Source organism: Cetorhinus maximus, chromosome 23 (genome assembly GCF_964194155.1).
Source record: "Cetorhinus maximus chromosome 23, sCetMax3.hap1.1, whole genome shotgun sequence".
Classification (NCBI taxonomy): domain Eukaryota; kingdom Metazoa; phylum Chordata; class Chondrichthyes; order Lamniformes; family Cetorhinidae; genus Cetorhinus; species Cetorhinus maximus.
Genome location: NC_135901.1, coordinates 63,542,820 through 63,564,031, shown reverse-complemented (window position 1 = coordinate 63,564,031; position 21,212 = coordinate 63,542,820). Strand labels below are relative to the sequence as shown.

General features: G+C 44.6%; 3 protein-coding genes across 3 annotated transcripts in view; 2 read left to right on the top strand and 1 right to left on the bottom strand.

Moving 5' to 3' along the window:
* Positions 1 to 2,375, top strand: part of LOC144698082 (uncharacterized) — a 126,372-nt gene extending 123,997 nt beyond the window's left edge. The window contains 1 exon segment of the mRNA XM_078570005.1: positions 1,334 to 2,375. Coding sequence (XP_078426131.1) covers positions 1,334 to 2,141 — 808 coding nt within the window. The 3' untranslated portion in view covers positions 2,142 to 2,375.
* LOC144697680 (uncharacterized) overlaps positions 1 to 21,212 on the bottom strand; it is a 242,269-nt gene that overhangs the window by 69,786 nt on the left and 151,271 nt on the right. The gene's annotated exons all lie outside the window — the stretch shown is intronic.
* LOC144698081 (uncharacterized) overlaps positions 13,685 to 21,212 on the top strand; it is a 33,102-nt gene continuing 25,574 nt past the window's right edge. Inside the window, exons 1-2 of the mRNA XM_078570003.1 lie at positions 13,685 to 13,733; positions 14,134 to 14,747. Coding sequence (XP_078426129.1) covers positions 14,230 to 14,747 — 518 coding nt within the window. The 5' untranslated portion in view covers positions 13,685 to 13,733; positions 14,134 to 14,229. The remainder of the gene's footprint in view (positions 13,734 to 14,133; positions 14,748 to 21,212) is intronic.

Genomic DNA, 21,212 nt, shown 5'->3' with positions numbered 1-21,212 from the left:
AACAGCAAGGGTCCCAGCACCGATCCCTGCAGCATACCACAAATCACAGGCTTCAAATCGCAAAAGCCATCTTCGACCATCACCCTCTGCCTCCTGACACTGAGCCAATTTTGGATCCAATTTGCCAAATTGCCCTAGATCCCATGGGTTCTTACCTTCTTGACCATTCTCCCATGTGGGACCTTGTCAAAAACCTAACTGAAGTCCATATAGACTACATCAACTACACTATCCTCATCGACACAACTAGACACCCTCGAAAAATTCAATCATATTTATTGGACATGATCTCCCCCTGACAAAGTCATGCTGACTATCCCTGAATAATCGCTGCCTCTCCAAGTGGAGATTAATCCTGTCCCTCAGAATTTTTTCCAATTAAAAGTGTTGTCAGTCTTCTCAGTGTTTAATTGGAGTTAATTAGTCATCAGGAAGAGAAGCAGGAACCGGAATGGACCATGAGACTGATCCCAGGTTTAACTCAGTTAGCGAGGGAGAGAAGGAAGGAAGGAAATCCTGGGAGGTTTGGAGAAACTACCTTCACAATCACTCATTAAATCTCCACACAGTAAGTTTTGGACACAAGGTTAACATCTGCTATTCTGTATGGTCGGTCAGGGAGTTTCAGATTAATGTTTTGTCACGAGTAATGACTGAAGTGAATGATCAGACATATTGTTATCACCAGTTGCAGGAATTTGTTAAAAAGATACAGAAAGAATTGTCCAAATCTCTGTTTGGATTTCAGCTCAGGGAGCAGGGAGAGTGTGTGGGACGGGGATTTGTAGTTTTGGGGAAACAAGAAAGGAAGAAATGTTCCATGGAAACTAGAATTGTCTGTTCTGAATTTCTATCCTGCACTGACAGTGATGACTTTTGTAAACTCCTTTTACAGAGAATTAGAAGGGGAGAATTTGCAGACGGGAAACTCAAACCAAACATCACATCAAGATCTGATAAAGTCACTCGATTCAGGACCTGAAAATCATCGTCTTTGACTGTGGAAGGAGAAATATTTGTCTGTTCTGTCTGTGGGAAAAGATTTCAAACATCAGTGTGACTGGAAAAGCACTGAGACACACACACCCAAGTGAGAATGTTCCAGTGAACTGACTGTGGAAGAGCATTAAACAGTTACACAGCCTGAAAAAAAATCACACCATTCACAGCGGGGAGAAACTGTACCCGTGTTCTCTGTGTGTGGACGAGTCTTCAATTGATCGCCCAACTTGGAGAGACACAGAGACACTGACACCATGGAGAAACCGTGGAAATGTGGGGACTGTGGGAAGGGATTCAATTGTCCTTCCCATCTGGAAACCCACCGACGCAGTCACACTGGGGAGAGGCCGTTCTCCTGCCCCGAGTGTGGGAAGGGATTCACTCAATCATCCCAACTTCTAACACACCAGCGGTTACACACTGGAGAGAGACCATTCACCTGTTCCGAGTGTGGGAAGCAATTCACACAGTTAACCAGCCTACTGAGACACCAGCCAGTTCACACGGGAAAGAGACCGTTCACCTGCCCTGTATGTGGGAAAGGATTCACTGGGTCCTCTGACCTGCTGAAGCACCAGCGAGTTCACACTGAGGAGAGGCCGTTCAGCTGTACTTCCTGTGGAAAGAGATTCAGGTCTTCATCCAACCTCAATGCACACCAGCGAATTCACACTGGGGAGAGGCCATTCAGTTGCCCTGAGTGTGGGAAGAAATTCACTCAGTCATCTGCACTGCGGACACACCAGCGGGTTCACTCTGGAGAGAGGCAGTTCACCTGCACGGTGTGTGGGAAGGGATTCACTGGGTCCTCTGACCTGCAGCAGCACCAGCAAACTCACACTGAGCAGAGGCCGTTCAGTTGTAACTTCTGTGGAAAGAGATTTGGGTCTTTTTGCAACCTGTTGAGACACCAGCGACTTCACACGGGAGAGAAGCCGTTCACCTGCTCCAATTGTGGGAAGGGATTCACTCAGTTTTCCAACCTGGAGACTCATCAGCGAGTTCACACTGGAGAGAGGCCGTTCACCTGCTCCGAGTGTGGGAAGGGATTCACTCAGTCATCCCAGCTGCTGAAACACAAGCGAGTTCACAAGTGCCTGCAGGGGTTGGATTCTGCTGTTAAACACATCCAGGATTAAACCATGTTCATTCTGACAGTTGGGGTTTGTTTCTGCTGATGTTAATAATCCCTGTAACTGGGCTGGAGTTTAATATTCTGGATCTATAGCTGATTGTGTTCTCGGAGCTGCAGTGTCCCTTTAAGAACCGCTGTCTCTGATCTTTCCTCATAATTCAGGAACTCTCATCAGAAATTACAACAAGATTCTGAACTTTTACTTCGATCCTAAATTGATCTTTGGTACGAACTCTACAATTCAGTATCTGAGAGGTTCCACTGATTAACATTTCCAATTAGAAAGTGCTGATTAATCCTTGCTGCCAATTCTTACTGACTTGCATATTACTCACAGTGACACCTCCATTATCCACCAGGAAGAAGGGGAATGGGAATTGGTGGAGAATCGAGAGTTCCCAAATGTTACCCCTCCCGCCGGATACAGAAATCCCCTCGGCACAGGAATGGAGACAAGTTCAATCCAAGTAACGGACTGTAAGTAATCACTGTCTAATAACCTTATCAGATCTTCAGAAATTTGTGGAACATTACAGAAATAGCTCACTCTCTCTCTTATGAAGAAAGCTTCCATAGCAGCTTGCTGGATGATAAACACAGGACAGGCCTGTTATCTCTGCCAAGGACATGTCTTTCACACAGACCCTGAAACAAGACATTTCTCTTGCAATGAAGGCTAACATACCCTTTGCTTTCCTAATTGCTTGCTGCCCTTGCCTATTTACTTTCATTGACTGGTGTACAAGGACACCCAGACCCCTCTGTACATCCACAATTCCTGATATATCACCATTTAAATAATACTCTGCCTTTCTGTTTTTTCACACCGAAGTGTATAACTTCACCTTTATCCACATTACACTGCATCTGCCATGTGTTTTCCCACACACACAACTTGTCTAAATCATTGTGAAGCCTCCTTGCATCCTCCTCAAAGCCCCGCCCAGTTTTGTGTCATCAGCAAACTTGGAAATATTGCATTTGGTTCCCTCATCTAAGTCATTTATATATATTGTGAATAGCTGGGGTCCAAGCACTGATCCCTGCGGTACATCACTGCCTGCCACCTGGAAAAAGACCCATTTATTCCCACTCTCTGTTTCCGGTCTGTCAACCAATTCTCAATCCATGCCAATATATTACCCTCAATCCCATGTACTTTAATTTTGCCCAACAGCCTCTTATGTGGGATCTCATCAAAAGCCTTTTTGAAATCCAAATACACCACATCCACTGGGTTCTCCCTTATCTATTCTACTAGTTACATCCTCAAAAAACTCAAGTAGATTAGTTAAGCATGATTTCCCTTTCATAAACCCATGCTGACTTTGTCTAATCCCGTTAATGCTTTCCAAGTGTTCTGTTACCACACCTTTAACAAAAGACTGTAGCATTTTCTCCACCACTAATGTTAGGTTAACTGTCTGTAATTTTCTGTTTTTTCTCTCCCTCTTTTTTAAATAGTGGGGTTACATTTGCCACCCTCCAATCTGTATGAACTGCTCCAGAGTCAAAAGAATTTTGGAATATGACCACCAATGCATCCAATATTCCCAGAGCCACTTTCTTTAGTGCTCTTGGATGTAGATTATCGGGCCCTGGGGAATTTTCAGCCTTTAACCCCATTAATTTCTCTTGCACCTTGTTTTTTAACTCATACTGATTTTCTTCAATTCCTTCCTCTCACTAGACTCTTGGTTCCCTAACATTTCTGGGAAATTATTTGTGCTTTCGTTGGTGAAGACAGAACAAAAATGTGTGTTCAATTCTTCTGCCATTTCTTTGTTCCCCATTATACTTTCCCCCGTTTCTGACTATAAGTCTTCGCTAATCTTTTTCTTTTCACATTTTTATAGATGCTTTTACAGTCAGTTTTTTATGTTACTTGCAAGTTTACTATCATACTCCATTTTCCCCTTCTCAACCAATCTTTTTGTCCACTTTTGCTGAATTCTGAACTGCTCCCAATCCTCAGACTTGCTGCTTATTCTGGAAATCTTATATGTCTCGTCTTTGGGTCTAATACAATCCATAATTTCTTTTGTAAGCCATGGTTGAGCCACCTTTCCTTTTTTTATTTTTGCGCCAGACAGGAATGAATAATTGTTCTAATTCATGCATACGTTCCTTAAATATTAGCCATTGCTTATTCACTGCCAACCCTTTTAGTAAGGTTTCCCAATCCATCATTGCCAACTCGCACCTCATATGTGGAAGTTCCCTTTGTTTAGATTCAGGACCCATGTTTTGGATTCAACTTCTTCACCCTCGATCCTAATGAACAATTCTATCATTTTATGGTCGCTCTTCCCCAAGGGACCCCGAACAACAAGATTGTTAATTAATCCATTCTCATTGCACAATACCCAATCTAGGATAGCCTGCTCGCTCATTGGTTCCTCAATGTATTGGTCTAAAAACCATCTTGCACACACTCCAGGAAATCGTCCTCCACAGTATTATAGCTAGTTTGGTTTGGCCAATCTATATGTAGATTAAAGTCACCCATGATTACAGTTGTACCCTTATTATATGCGTCTCTAATTTCCTGCTTAATGCCTTCCCTTACATCTCCATTACTGTTTGGGGGCCTATAGACAACCCCCACCAACGTTTTCTGCCCCTTAGTGTTTCCTGTCTCCACCCAAACAGATTCCACATGGTGATTTTCCGTGCCAATATCCTTCCTCACTATTGCATTGATTTACTCCTTTACTAACAATGCTACCCCACCTCCTTTCCGATTTTTCTGTCCTCCCTAAATGTTGAATACCCTGGATGTTCAGTTCCCGTCCTTGGTCACCTTGCAGCCACGTCTCCATAATTGCAACTATATTATAAACGTTTATACCCATTTGCGCTGTTAATTCATCTACCTTATTGCTAATGCTCCGAGCATTAAGATACAATGCCTTTGGACTTGTCTTTTTAACCTTGTCAGTCATCTTAACTTTATTTTGTACTCTGATCCCATTTGTTTTTCACCCTTGTTTTTTTTGCCTTCCACTTTTGCTCCTTACTTTTCTGTCTTTTGTTTCTATCCTTGTTTCCCCCTCCTCTGTTTCCCTGCTCAGATTCCCATCCCCCTGCCATTCTAGTTCAAACCCTCCTCGACCGCACTAGCAAACACCCCCCTGAGGACATTGGTCTCGGTCCTGCCCAGATGCCACCTGTCCTGTTGTACTGGCCACACCTTCCCCAGAACCCGTACCAATGTCCCAGGAATCTGAATTGCTCCCCCCAAACAATTTCTTCAGCCACGTATTCATCTGATAGATCCTGTTATTTCTACTCACACCAGTACCTTTGAGGTCTGACTTTTTAATTTACGTCCTAACTCCCTGTATTCAGCTTGTGGGACCTCATCCCTTTTTTTACCTATGTCGTTGGTACCAATTATGTGGCACTTCCATTGGTTGTTCACCCTCCCCCTTCAGAATGCGCTGCAGCCTCTCTGAGACATCCTTGACCCTGGCACCAGGGAGGCAACATGCCATCCTGGAGTCTCTTTTCCAGCCGCAGAAACGCCTGTCTGTTCTCCTTACTACTGAATCCCTTATCTCTATAGCCCTGCCACTCTTCTTCCTCCCCTCTTGTGCAGCAGCGCCACCCGTGATGCCATGGACTTGGCTACTGCTGCTTTCCCCTGAAAAGTTGTCTCCCCCAACAGTATCTAAAATGTTATATCTGTTAGAAAGGAGGGCAGCCACAGGGGACTCCTGTACTACCTGCATTCCTCTACTCTGCCTGGTGCCCTTCCTGCTGGTTCAGTCTTTCCCAGTGGTGTGACCACCTCACTTCAACGTGCTGTCCACAATAATCGCAGCGCCAGCTCCGAAATGTGGTTAGCCAGTAGCTGCAGCTGAACACACCTCCTGCACACATGGCCACCAGGGACACTGGAAGTGTCCATTACTTTCCGCATAGTACAGGAGGAGCATATCACAAGTGCGAGCTCTGCTGCCATGATTTCCCTTTAGATTAAGCTCGTTAGTTACTCCCTTTGAAGAACACGAACTACGCTAGGGGCCTTATTCTACTGCAAACACTCCCACTCCAGTCCAAAGTCCTCACCTTATTTTGTTTAAGCTAATGTACTGCAGCAGTTTAATTAGTAGAAAAAGTAGAATAACTCCCCTGACCCTACTTAACAATCAGCTGTGTCCCCTGCATCGTGTCACTTTCTGAATCGTGACCTCCTCGCGCCGCTTTCAACCCTGAGTCTCCCCGAAACTCTCACTCTGTCCTCACACAGCTTTCAGCCCTGAGTCTCCCCGAAACTCTCACTCTGCCCTCACACAGCTTTCAGCCCTGAGTCTCCCCGGAACTCTCACTCTGTCCTCACACAGCTTTCAGCCCTGAGTCTCCCCGGAACTCTCACTCTGTCCTCGCGCCGCTTTCAGCCCTGAGTCTCCCCGAAACTCTCACTCTGTCCACACACAGCTTTCAGCCCTGAGTCTCCCCGAAACTCTCACTCTGCCCTCACACAGCTTTCAGCCCTGAGTCTCCCCGGAACTCTCACTCTGTCCTCACACAGCTTTCAGCCCTGAGTCTCCCCGGAACTCTCACTCTGTCCTCACACAGCTTTCAGCCCTGAGCTCAGCTGCCGCTCTTTTTAAATCTTCGTTCTAACTCTCAGCTCCCGCTCTTTTTAAATCTCCGCTCTCTCAGCTCCCGCTCTTTTAAAATCTCCACTCTCTCAGCTCCCGCTCTTTTTAAATCTCCACTTTGACTCTCAGCTCCCGCTCTTTTTAAATCTCCACTTTGACTCTCAGCTCCCGCTCTTTTTAAATCTCCACTTTGACTCTCAGCTCCCGCTCTTTTTAAATCTCCACTCTGACTCTCAGCTCCCGATCTTTTTAAATCTCCACTTTGACTCTCAGCTCCCACTCTTTTTAAATCTCCGCTCTGACTCTCAGCTCCCACTCTTTTTAAATCTCCGCTCTGACTCTCAGCTCCCTCTCTTTTTAAATCTCTGCTCTGACTCTCAGCTCCCGCTCTTTTTAAATCTCCGCTCTCTCAGCTCCCGCTCTTTTTAAATCTCCGCTCTCTCAGCTCCCTCTCTTTTTAAATCTCCCTCTGACTCTCAGCTCCCGCTCTTTTTAAATCTTCACTCTGACTCTCAGTCCCACACTTTTTAAATCGCCGCTCTGACTCTCAGCTCCCGCTCTTTTTAAATCTCCGCTTTGACTCTCAGATCCCACTTTTTAAAAATCTTCCCAAGGCCATCGCTCTTCTTGCACTGCCTCCCAGTCTCGCTCTGGAGTGATCACTATGAAGTGATCCACACTAGCTTCTGCCCAACACCCACACTCTAGCTCACAACAGTTAACCGTTCAGAGGAAACTGCAGCCACCAGCTACAAAGACCAGCACTCACGCTGTGTCATCGCAGAATTTTAACAGCACAGAAGGAGGCCATTCGGCCCATCATGTCTGCACCGGCTCTCCAAATGAACATTATGATCTAGTGCCATTGCTCTGCCTTTTCCCCGTACCCCTGCACATTGTTTCTATTCAGATAGTCACCTAATGCCCTCTTGAATGCCTCGATTGAACCTGCCTCCACCACACTACCAGGGAGTGCAATCCAGAAGCGAACCACTCGTTTTGTGAAAAAGTTTTTTCTCGCTTCACATTTGTTTCTGTTGCAAATCACTTTACATCTGTCCTCTCGTTCTTGATTCTTATAAGAGCAGGAACGGCTTCTCCCTATCTACTCTGTCCAGTCCCCTCATAATTTTGAACATCTCTATCAAATCTTCTCTTCGCCTTCTTCTCTCCAAGGAGAACAGTCCCAACCTCTCCAATCTATCCTCATAGCTGAAGTTTCTCGTCCCTTGAACTGCTCTTGTTAACCTCTTCTGCATTCTCTCCAATATGTCCACATCCTTTCTATAATGTGGCGCCCAGAACTGTACACAGTATACCAGCTGAGGTCTAATGAGTGACTTATATAAATTCAACATAACCTCCCTTCTCTTGTACTCTATGCCCCTATTAATAAAGCCCAGGATACTATATGCTTTATTAACAATTCTCACCACCTTCAATGATCTAGGCACATATACACCCAGGCCTTTCTGCTCCTGCATCCCCTTTAAAATTTCACCCCTAATTTTATATTATCTGTACATTTTCTTCCTACCAAAATGCATCACCTCACACTTCTCCGCATTGAACTTCTTCTGTCACCTATCTTCCCACTCCACCAACTTGTTTATGTCCTTTTGAAGTTCTACACTGTCCTCCTTCGCAGTTTACAACACTTCCAAGCTTTGTACCATCCGCAAACTTTGAAATTGTCCCCTGCACACCAAGATCTAGATCATTAATATATATCAGGAAAAGCAAGGTCCCAATACTGGCCCCTGGGGCACTCCACTACAAACCTTCCTCCAGCCTGAAAAATATCCATTGACCATTACTCTCTATTTCCTATTTTACAGCCAATTTTGTATCCACGTTGCCAATGTCTCTTTTATTCCATGAGCAATAACTTTTCTCACAAGTCTGTTGTGTGGCACTGGATCAAATGCCTTTTGAAAGTCCATGTACACCATATCAACAGCATTATCCTCAACGATCTTTTCTGTTACCTCTTCAAAAAACTCTAGCAAGTTGGTTAAGTACGATTTCCCCTTTAGAAATCCATGCTGGATCTTCCTTATCAACCCATATTTTTCCATGTGAGTACTAATTCTATCTCAAATAATTGTTTCTAGAATCTTGCCCACCACTGAAGTTAAACTAAGATAAAAAACAAAATACTGTGGATGCTGGAAATCTGAAACAAAAACAGAAAATGCTGGAAAAGCTCAGCAGGTCTGACAGCATCTGTGGAGAGAGAAACAGTGTTGGCTTTTCGTGTCCGTATGGCCCTCCTTCAGAACTGAAGTTAAACTAACTGGTCTGTAATTGCTGGCCTTATCCTCACAACCTTTTTTGAACAAGGGCATAATGTTTGCAATTCTCCAGTCCTCTGGCACCTCCCCTGAGTCTCGGGAAGACTGGAAAAATTATGGCCAGTCCCCCTGCAATTTCTACTCTCACTTCCTTCAATAACTTTGGATGCATCTCATCCGGTCCCGGTGCCTTGTCAACTTTAAGTACCGATAGTCTATTCAACACTTCCTACTTATCAATTTTGAACCCTCCTAGTGGCAAAGTTTCCTCATCTGTCACCATGGTCTGGGTAGCATCTACCTCCTTGGTAAAGATGGATACAATGTGTTCATTAAATACCTCAGCAATGGCCCCTTCGCCCATGTGTAAATTCCCTTTTAGGTCCCTAATCGGCCCTGCTCTTCCCTTTACTGCCCTTTTACTATTTCTACGCCTATAGAAGACTTTGGGATTCCCAAATTGATGTTGGCTGCTAGTATTTTCTCATAATTCCTCTTTGTTTCTCTAATATGCTTTTTTACCTCCACCCGAACCTTCTGTATTCCTCTTGGTTGTATTTTCTACCTGACACCTGTCATAAACACACATCTTCTTCATCTTAATTGCTATCTCCTTTTTCATCCAGGGAGCTCTGTCCATCTGTTTGTCCTCCATAACCAGTAAAATGTTTTCATGGGTAATGTATCTTTCCTGTCTATTTAGCTTACGCATCATAGTTAAACTGTTGCTTCTCAATAAACTACTTTAAAATCACTTCTGAGCTCAGCCCCCTTTTTGGGTAATCTGTGACTCCCGAACCTAAATCTTACCAGCCATAATGAAGAGGGCAGTTTTGGTCGTCATATTATAGAAAAAGATATCGAGTCACTGGATAGGGCCCAGAGCAGATTGTAATGGTGGTACCAGAAATGTGCAGGTAAACATACCAGGAAAGGATTGACAGACTTGGTCTCTTTTCTCTTGAGAAAATAAGGCTGAGGCTAATCGCGGTCTTTAAAATGATGAGAGATTTTGATGGAGTGGATACAGAGAGAATGTCTCCTCTTGTGGAGAAGAGCATAACTAGAGACCATCAATATAGGATAGTCACCAAGAAATCCAATAGGGAATTCAGAAGAGTGGTGAGAAAGTGGAACTCGCTTCCACTGGGAGTGGTTAAAGGGAATACTATAACTTTTGTTTAGTTGGAAAAGGCGCAATGTGTGGATGTGTTCTTTTTTTTATTTGCAAAGCACAGGGTCCTGTGTGTGAATATCTGTAACTTCTCACACGTGTAAGTGAGGCACAGTGTGAGACCGACTAATAATCTTAAATTAGTTGTTGGTGTAATTCTTAGCACAATCAGGATTGATAACAAGTTGTTATGATCCCCAGCTGTGGTTACCTCTGGACAAGCCTGATCGCAGAGTGGAACCCAGCTTGATAGATCCGAACTTTAATTTGTTTGTTTAGATATGTGGAGAGTAGCTACTGAACAGAGTCACAGGAGTCCGCTGATGAACTTTTAACAAAAGAATAAAACATTAATTAAACAAGAAAAAATGAACTATATTATAATACTCCTTCACGCACAAGTATACCTTTACAGATATATACAGATTTGTAAGGATAACACAAGTAACCAAAAGCTATCTTATACTCTAATGTTCACATAAGTACACAGTCCATGTAAACCAAGAGGCACCCTGAGGTCAGACAAACCACACTCTGAAACCAAGTGACAGGTGCCACCTGAACCGAATGCTATGGATCTCTCATCAATTCCCCCACACGCTTGTCACAATGTGAGCCAACCAGTCTCACTGAACTCTGTCTTTCACACGACAGTTTCCAATCTCCACTCTCCAAGAACTCGCTTTGGAATCTTCTCCCAAACCAACACTTCCTCTCAGACGCCTTCCGCAAAGGTTCACCTCCAGAGTTTTGAACTCTTCTTCTGATGTTCCTTTCCCCTGGGTCACCACATGCATTCAAGCCAACTTCCATGCACTCCCTGTCATCAACTCAGCTGTCAACAGTACCACTGCTTCTATTCCCAGAGCAAAGCGTTACCGGCCTTCAGTTGTCTCTTTGGACCTTCTTGCCACTCACAATCTGTTCTCGCTTTAAATCTGCTTTCTGCAGCTTTTGTCCCTATAAATCTGAAGCTTGGAACTTTCTCCCTGCCCCTCACCCTTAAATTCATTAACAGGACCTTTTCCAGGTTCCTGTCCTTCCTTTGGCTAGAATGTCTGCTTGGGACTTTCTCCTGTTCTGTCTCACTCCTTTGGCCTTGAGACATATGGTTCTTTTGGGAAACCTGCAGCTTCTTCTCCCAGTGTCCAGTCTCTCTGAAGCCCTGGCTTCAAACGGCATGAAGCTGCTGTTCCTTAGTTTTTTATGTGTGTTTGTGGGAGGGAACTGCCTCTCTGGACCATATTGCTAGGCAACAGCGCTGTTCTTTTTTTCTACTCTTGTTTGCTTACCTTAGTTGACAGTTGTAAAACTCTCATTAGAAATACAAGCACCTTTCAAAGTGAAAGGAAAACTCAGTTTGACCTTTTTAAACCAACAAATACAGAAATACAAATCAAACTTAAACTTTAAAGCTAAGTCTCATTCCGAACACCCACAAATGCTCAGAAAACTAACTTAAATTGCCTCTATTTCCGAACAAAGTGTTGTCCAATTGTGGAATCACATCTAATATTATTCAAGGGGAAACTAGACAAGCACAAGAGGGAGAAGGGAATAGGAGGTTACTATGATAGATTTAGATGAGGAAAGATGGGAGGAGGCTCTCTTGGAGCTTAACATCAGCATGGAGTGGTTGGGCTGAATGGCCTGTTTCTATGTCATGTATCCTATATAACTACATTCCTGAAGGGTCTGGTTCTAACTTTTAGACTATACCACCTATTCTTAGACTGCCTAACCAGCAGAAATAATTTCTATTCACCCTGTGTTCCCATTAATGTGATCAACTCTGCTGTTACTATTAATCACATCAGGAACTGAACCATGTTCATTCTGAGAATTGGGGTTTATTTCTGCTGATCTTAATAATCCCTGTAACTGGGCTGAAGTTTAATATTTTGATGTCTGTTAAATAAATCAGTTTTGTTTCAAACACACAATGTCGAGTCTTTGATTTTTCCAGGATAAGAGGAGACTAATTAATGTCCTGTTACTGACTGCACCATTTTTGGATATTTTCTTCTTTCTAACTCTAGATTATTTCAGTTCTCAGACCTTTCGTTTCTCTCATGGACAAGTCCCAGCTCCCAACACCTCCCAGAGAGCCACTCTTCACCTTGGGCTCCAGGGGAGGTATTGGTTTTAAAAACAGAAAATGCTGGAAGTAGTAATCCATACTTTACTAACTGCCAATTGATTTTCTCCCAGATTATTGTCTCCAACCTTCCCCCACCACTAATGTGAAGCTGATTGTCCTGGAATTGCTGTGTTTTTGAACAGGGGTGTAACATTTACAATCTGTCAGTTCTTTGGCACCACTACTATATAAGGAGGATTGGAAGATTGTGACCAGAGCCTCCACAGGTTCCATGTGAAGGATGCTGTCTCTGACAGTGCAGCAGTCCCTCAGTGTCACCCTGGGGTGTCAGCCTAGATAATGTGCTCAGGTTTATTAATATTTCCTCTTGTTATTGATGTGGGTCATTAAGAAACAATGGACTGTTATGATGTCATCCAGTCCCAGTGCGATGATGTCATCCAGTCCCAGTGCGATGATGTCATCCAGTCCCAGTGCGATGATGTCATGAAGACTATTAAATACCAGCAGAGCCTTAGTGGTGAAAACAGTTTTGTTCGAGATGGCAGCAAGTCCATTACTGATAGATCAGCAAATGGAATTAATGGGTAAGAAAGTGAGGCAGCTGATGAACATCAGGAATAGTGTTGTAAATTATGAAGATGAACAACATGTCGAGTATACATGTCCTATCACCCGGCACACTGTCCCCGTCTCCTGACACATTGTCCCCGTTTCTAAATTTTTCCAGTTTGGATAAAAGGTCACTGACCTGAAACATTCTCTGTTTCCCTCTCCACAGAAGCTGTTTGACCTACTGAGAGTTTCCAACATTTTCTGTTTTGAGGTCGGATTTCCAGCATCTGCAGTATCTTGTTTCAGGGTCACAGTGGATCAGTTTTCTCTGAATTACCGTTCCCTGTTTAAAGGTGAAGAAGGGGATTTTAAAGAATGAGACAATAACTGTCCCCCTGTTCGACATGAAACTAAACTCACTGTTAATTCCTCCTCAGTAACAATTGTAAACACAAAGCTTCCAGCCGGGATTGAACCGGGGACTTTCTCATGTAAAGTAAAGGTGATAATCAGTGCACTAGGGAAATGAGTGTGAATCCCCCCCGGACAGAGGGGAACTGACCATCCATCTCTAGCTCTAATTCCCAAACAGAAAATGCTGCCAAGAATCAGCAAGTCAGGCTGAGTCTGTGGCCGCCCTCACCATTTGGAACCGTCACAATGCCTGGCTGATTGACGGCAGCTCCGGACCAATAGGAAGTAGGGGGCGTGACTGGAGGACCGAGCGGGAGCGGCTGGTCCTCCAACCAATCAGAGTGAATGAGGGGCGGGGCTCGAGAGCTGACGCCCCGCGCAAGCGCAGTGTCGTTATACCTGAAGCCCGGGGAGTGCGGGAGCTGAAGGAGGAAGGAGGCGGGAAAGGGTAAGTAACAGCCGAGTGCAGGAGAGAAATGGAGTCAGTGTGGACTCGGAAACTTTATAAACACCCGGTGCAGGCCTCCGGACCCGAATTAGAAACTTTCGGTCCAGTGTTTGTGCTAAAACGACAACTGAGACTCTTCAGGTCTCAGGCCCGGGTTAACGGCCGCCATCTTTATAGGGGGCAATGTGCAGCAGGGCGCATGCGCGGTCATCCTGTCTAGGTAGCAGGAGGAAAGAATGTTGTTCATTTCTATCCTGGACTGACAGGGATGGATTTTGGAAACTCCTTTTCCAGGGGGTTAGAAGGGGAGGACTTACATACAGCAAACTCAAACCAGGAGTAATATTTGTTTCTTCTGAATATTTAATCCTGAACCTACAGTGATGATTTTTTTTTACAGGATTTTTGAAGATCTGGAATTTGAGGCAGGAAACACCAACCAAATCTGACAGAGTCACTTAGTTCATCAGATCCTGAACATCAATGGATTTTGAACATGGAAGGAAAAAGCAGTGTTCACAGTGGGGAGAAACTGTACACGTGTTCTGTGTGTGGACAAGGCTTCAGCCAATCATCTGGCCTGTTGAGGCATAAGCACAGTCACAACAGGGGGAAACCGTGGAAATGTGGGGACTGTGGGAAGGGATTCAGAACCCCTTCGGAGCTGGAAATTCATCAGCGCAGTCACACCGGGGAGAGGCCATTCACCTGCTCTGAGTGTGGGAAGGGATTCATTCACTCATCCACCCTGCTGACACACCAGCGAGTTCACACTGGGGAGAGGCTGTTCACCTGCTCCAAGTGTGGGAAAGGATTCACCCGATCATCCAACCTGCTGAGACACCAGCAGGTTCACACAGGGGAGACACCATTCACCTGCTCCAAATGTGGGAAGAGATTCACTCGGTCATCCACCCTGCTGCAACACCAGCAAGTTCATGCTGGGGAGAGGCCATTTACCTGCCCTGAGTGCGGAAAGGGATTCACTACCTCATCTACCTTGTCGAAACACCAGCGAGTTCACACTGGAGAGTTCGCCTGCCCTGAGTGTGGGAATGCATTCACTGATTCATCCACCCTACAGAAACACCAGCAAGTTCACACTGGGGAGAGACCTTTTCAATGTCCAGACTGCGAAATGTGTTTTAAGAGTTCCGGAGAGCTAATATCTCATCAACGTGTTCACACTGATGAGAGACCGTTCAGGTGTTCCCTGTGTGGGACTGGGTTCAGGTGGTCATCTCAACTCACTGTGCACCAGCGAACTCACACTGGGGAGAGACCATTCCCCTGCTCCGAGTGTGGGAAAGGATTCACCCAGTCATTTAACCTGCTGAGACACCAGCATGTTCATACTGCTGAGAGACCTTTTAAATGCCCAGACTGCGGAAATTGCTTTAAACGTCCCAGGGAATTGATATCCCATCGACGTGTTCACACTGACGAGAGACCATTCAAGTGCTCTCAGTGTGGGGCTGGGTTCAGGCATTCATCTCACCTCACTGTACATCAGCGTACTCACACTGGGGAGAGACCATTCACCTGCTCCAAGTGTGGGAAGGGATTCACTCAGTCATCTCACCTGCTGACACACCAACGAGTTCACAAGCAACAACAGTAATTGGATTTTGCTCTTACTCACATCCAGGACTGAATCCCATGTTCATTGGGGTCTGCTTCGGCTGATGTTAATAAACTCCAGCACAATTATAGGTGTTAATATTATGAATAAAAGTGAAATAAATAAGTTTTATGTTCAACAGACAGTGTTGAGCCTCTTTAATATCTCTAACGCAAGTTAGTTCCTTTTGAAGGGCTCTCCCTCTCGCCTGTCTCCTCCACCCTCAACAACAAGTGTGAGGAGCTCATGGAGCTTCTTTGGCACTAAGATTGAGACAATCCAATCAGCTGCTTCTGCTGCTTCCCTCCCACTAGCCCACTGAGACATACTGTCTCTTAACTCCCCCCTTGTCTGAGCCTTGAACCCACATCTTTCTCCATCCAGCCTCCACATACTCAGCAAGTTCAGACTGCAGAGAGAGGTTTAAATGCTTAGATGTATCAAGAGCTTTAAAAACCCACATTCACTGATGTTTCACCATTGCATTCACTCCGGTTCCACTCCATTCACCTGCTCTCACTGCGGGTAGAGGTTCAGGTGATTGTCCATCCTGCTGCAACACCAGTGAGTTCACACTGGGGAGAGGTTATCCACCTGCTCCATGTGTGGGGAGGGATTCACTGATTCATCTAACCTGTTGGCACATCAGTGAGTTCACACTCATCAAAGATCTTTTAAACGTCTGGATTGTGGGAAGTGTTATAAAGGTTCTCTGGAGCTGACGTGCTATCAACATGTTCACACTGACAAGAGACCGTTCAGGTGCTCTCGCTGTGGGACTGGGTTCAGGTGATCATGTGAACTCAGTATCTACCAGTGCACTCACACTGGGGAGAGACTGTTCACCTGTTCCATGTGTGGGAGAGATTCACTCAGTCATCCCACTTGACTCCACATCAACCTGTTCATTCTGATAAGAAACCGTTTCAAAGTTCTGCCTGTGAAAGAGATTTTAAACCAAAGTAGAGGCTCTGAAACACAAACACATTCAACCTCACCATCCCTGGGTTTGTCCTGTCCCAGATGCAGGACAGACCCAGCAGAGGTGGCAGGACAGTGATATACAGTCGGGAGGGAGTTGCCCTGGGAGTCCTCAACACCAACTCCGGACCCCATGAAGTCTTGTGGCATCAGGTCAAACATGGCCAAGGAGACCTCCTGCTGATTCCCATGTACCGCACTCCCTCAGCTGATGAATCAGTGCTCCTCCATGTTGAACACCACTTGGATGAAGCACTGAGGGTGGCAAGGGTGCAGAATGTACTCTGAGTGGGGGACTTCAATGTCCATCACCAAGAGTGGCTCGGTAGCCCCACTACACACTGAGCTGGGCAAGTCCGAAAGGACATAGCTGCTAGACTGGGTCTGTGGCTGGTGCTAAGTGAACCAACAGGAGGGAAAAACATACATCATCACCAACCTGCCTCCTGCAGAGGCATTTGTCCATGACAGTACCTGTAAGAGTAACCACCACACAGCCCTTGTGGAGATGAAGTCCCATCTTCACATTGAGGATACCCTCCATCGTGTTGTGTGGCACTATCACCATGCTAAATGGAATAGATTTCAAACAGACTGGGCAGCCATGAAGTGCTGTGGGCCATCAGCAGCAGCAGCAATGTACTGAATCACAATCTGTAACCTCATGGCCCGGCATAACTCCCACTCTAACATTGTCATAGAGCCAGGGAATCAACCCTGGTTCAATGAAGAGTGCAGGAGGGCATGCCAGGAGCAGCATCGAGCATACCTAAAAATAAGGTGGTGAAGCTATAACACAGGACTACTTGCATGCCAAACAGCTTATGCAGCAAGTGATAGGCAAAGCTAGGCAAACCCACAACCAATGGATCAGATCTAAGCTCTGCAGTCCTGTCACATCCAGGAGGGGGACATCAATAGTGTTGTCAAGCGGCACTTGCTCAGCAATAACCTGCTCATTGATGCTCAGTTTAGGTTCCGCCAGGTCCACTTAGCTCCTGTCCTCATTACAGCCTTGGTTCAAACATGGGGAAAAGAGCTGAGCTCCAGAGATGAGGTGAGAGTGACTGTCCTTGGCATCATGGCAGCATTTGACCAAGTGTGGCATCAATGAGCCCTAGCAAAACTGGAGTAAATGGAATGAGGGTGAAAACTCTCTGCTGTTTGGAGTCATACCTAGCACAATGGGAGATTATTGCCATTGTTGAAGGTAAGTCATCTCAGCCCCAGAACATCACTGCAGGAGTTCCTTAGGATAATGTCCTCGGCTAAACCAATGCTTCATCAATGACCTTCCTTCCATCATAAGGTCAGAAGTGGGGATGTTCGCTGATGATTGCACAATGTTCCACACCATTCGTGGCTCCTCAGATGCTGAAGCAGTCCATGTCCAAATGCCACAAGACCAGGAGAATATCCAGGCTTGGGCTGAGAAGTGGCAAGTAACATTCGTGCCAGACAAGTGCCAGGCAATGATCATCTCCAACAAGAGAGAATACAACCATCACCCTTTGGTGTTCAATGGCATTATCATCACTGAGTCCACCACTTGAGGGTAACTTGACCAGAGACTGATCTGGAATCGCCAAATAAATACTGTGGCTGCAAGTCCAGGTCAGAGGCTAGGAACCCTGTGACAAGTAACTCACCAGCGAATTCACACTGAGGAGAAGCCATTCAGCTGCACTTCCTGTGGAAAGAGGTTCAGGTATTCAGGCAACCTCACAGCCCACCAGCGAGTTCACACTGGAGAGAGGCCGTTCACTTGCAGGAAGGGATTCCATTGGTTATCCAGCTGCTGAGACACCAGCAGGGGTAGGGGTTGGATTCTGCTGTTATTGCTGGTCTTAATCACATGCAGGACTGATAGTCTGACTGTATTTGGTCTGTTTGTGTTGATGTTATCAACCCTATAACTGGCTGGAGTTTTATACTCTGGGTATGTCATTGATTTTCATGGCCGCATTGTTGCTTTCTGAAAGCACCATCTGTGATCTCGCCCCTTAATTCAGGAATTCTCGACAGGAACTTGGTTTCAATAAAGTTATGAACTTGTAATTCAATCATAAATTCATCTTTAGTGCAAACTCTACAATTCAGTGTCTGAGAGGTTCCACTGATGAACATTTCCAATTAGAAAGTGCTGATTATTCCTTGCTGACAATTCTTACTGACTTGCACATTCTTCACGGTGATACCTTCATTATAGAGACATATAGGAACATAAGACTTAGGAGCAGGAGGAGGCCATTCAGCTCTTTGAGTTTGCTTCAGCCTTCAATTAGATCATGGCTGATCTGGTTGTGGTATCAACTCTACTTTCCTGTCTGTCCCCCATAATCCTTGACTCTGTTGTTTATCAATAATCTGTCTAACTCAGCTCTGAATACATTCAATGACCCAGCCCCCACTGCTTTCTGTAGAAAATAATTCTACATAACAATGACCCTTTGAGAGAAGGGTCTTTGATTTCTCATCAACTCCGTCTTAAATTGTAGACCACATATTTTTAAACTGTGTCCCCTCGTTCTAGTGTGTCCCACAAGCTGAACCATCCTCCTGCTATCTACCCTATCAAATCCCCTCAGGATTTGAAGAAGAGTCATACAGACTCGAAACTTTATCTCTGTCTTTCTCCCAACGGATGCTGTCAGACCTGCTGAGTTTTGTGAGCATTTTTTGTTTTTGTGCCCTTAGGATTTTATCTGTTTCAATATGATCACCCCTCATTTTTCTAAACTCCAATGGGTAAAGGTCAAATTTTCTTCAGAAGATTCAGGGATGAGTTGAGTGAACCTTCGCTGAATGTTTTCAATGCAATTATATCTATTTCTAATAAGGAGACCACAGCTGTACACAATATTCCAAATGTGGTCTCATCAAGGCCCTGTACAGCTGCTGTAAAACTTCCCTACTTTTATATTGGTGAAACTTAATTATCAAGGAACATAAACAAAATAGTGAAATATTTACAGGTACATTGACAAAAGCTTCATCAAACAACATTGATATTGATGGATCTTGGAATTTGCTGAGTTCAATCGTTTCTGACACAGCAGCAGCAACATTTGGTAAAGGTGGTACCCACAACAAAGACTGGCTTGAGACCTACTCAGCAGAGATGAATCTGACATTGAAGCAAAAAGCAAAGTCTACCTGATTACAACATAAACCCAACAGCTAGAGCATTGTGTAATTAGCTGAGACAGTTGTATAAAAGACAGGGAGATACTGTGTAAATAAACACTGGATCAGCCAACGTAAAGAAACCCAAACTGCCTGTGACAATGGAAATCTACGTGCTGTGTATGATGGGATCAGGAGGGTGCTTGGCCCGACCATCATCAAAGTTGCCCCTGAAATAAGCAGATGGCGAAGTTCTCACTGACAGAAGTAAATAGATATCCACTGGGTTGAACACGACGGACATACATCTCCCAGTCTCTGTTTGACTGTCTCTTGCAGCTTCCTGCAAGGTTGAGTTGGACGAGGAACCCTCATCACCTGAGCTCGAAAAGGCCATTGATTGTTTAGCAAGCGGAAAGACACTCAGCAAGGATGGAATTCCAGCTGAAATGCCCCAACCCGGAAAGTCCCATCCACTGTCACAGCTCATTACCTCCTCCTCCTCTGTTGGGAGATAGGATCATTCCACATGACACGAATGATGCAAAGATCCTCACATTATACAAAAACAAGAGTGACAGAGGAGATTGTCACATTTACAGGGACATCTCACTCCTCAGCGTCACAGGGACGACCTTCACTAGGGTCAGGCTTGAAAGACTCCATCTACTTGCAGACCGAGTGTATCCAGAAGCACAGTGCAGTTTCTGTGCTGGCAGATCTACAGTGAACATGATCTTCTCCATTCTCCAGCTCCAACAGAAGTTTACAATTGGGATTGAATATAAAATGCTGCCAGCTTCTGTGCTGAGAAAAGTGAAAGGTTATAATTACTGAGTGAAAGTAAACCTTTAAGTATGAATTACAAAGAACTTGTACAATTGTAAAAGGCATCGAAAAGTTGGATTCCCTAAAGATAAGCTTCAGCCTTGAGGTTATGATGTGGAGCTCACAAGCTGTGGGACACTCCACCCTCTTTAACTCTTTTTAGTCTCAGAAAGTTGAAGTTTTTGTTTATTTGTGAAAGGAAACTTTTCCAGTTCTACTTTTCTTCAGTTTTTTTTGCACTTATTTGGAAAGATGCCTGAAGAAAAGCTGAGAAAAAAGCAAAAGATTTTAAAAGCAGATTAAAATGGTGTTTGGTTCATCTTTGACCTGAAAATAATGTTATGTAAAGTTGACACAATTGTGCATATTTGTGAATGTTTGATCCACCCTTTTGCAAAGAAGCAGAGAAGTTAACCCTTTCCATTGACAGTACGTTGACAATTTAAACTGCAGACTTTGCCACGTTAAAGATTTGGCTTCATTCCATTTGTTATCTTTCAAGGTAAAGTGCTTGAGAACGGGAGATATGGGAGTTACCTCCAAACTGATTGCAACTACTTCTGTCTCTGATCTTCAAACAGTATTCTGAAAATTGAATTAATCATTGAGGTTTCTCTAGGGCTCATGAATGAGATAGAATTGTCATTAATGGGATGCCCCACTTAGAATAAAATCACAGTACAAACTTGGAATTGAAATAACTTATCCTGGGTGTTGCTCAATCGAATAAATCAATCCTCGAGGGAGATACTGGTGCAGTGGTAATGTCACTGGAGTAATAATCTCTCTAGGGACATGGGCTCAAATCCCAACATAGCAGCTGGTGGAATTTAACTTAAATTAATTGATTCTAGGAAATGATCTCAGCTACCATCTGCTTCACTAATGTCCTCAGAAAGAAATCTGCCATCCTCATCTGGTCT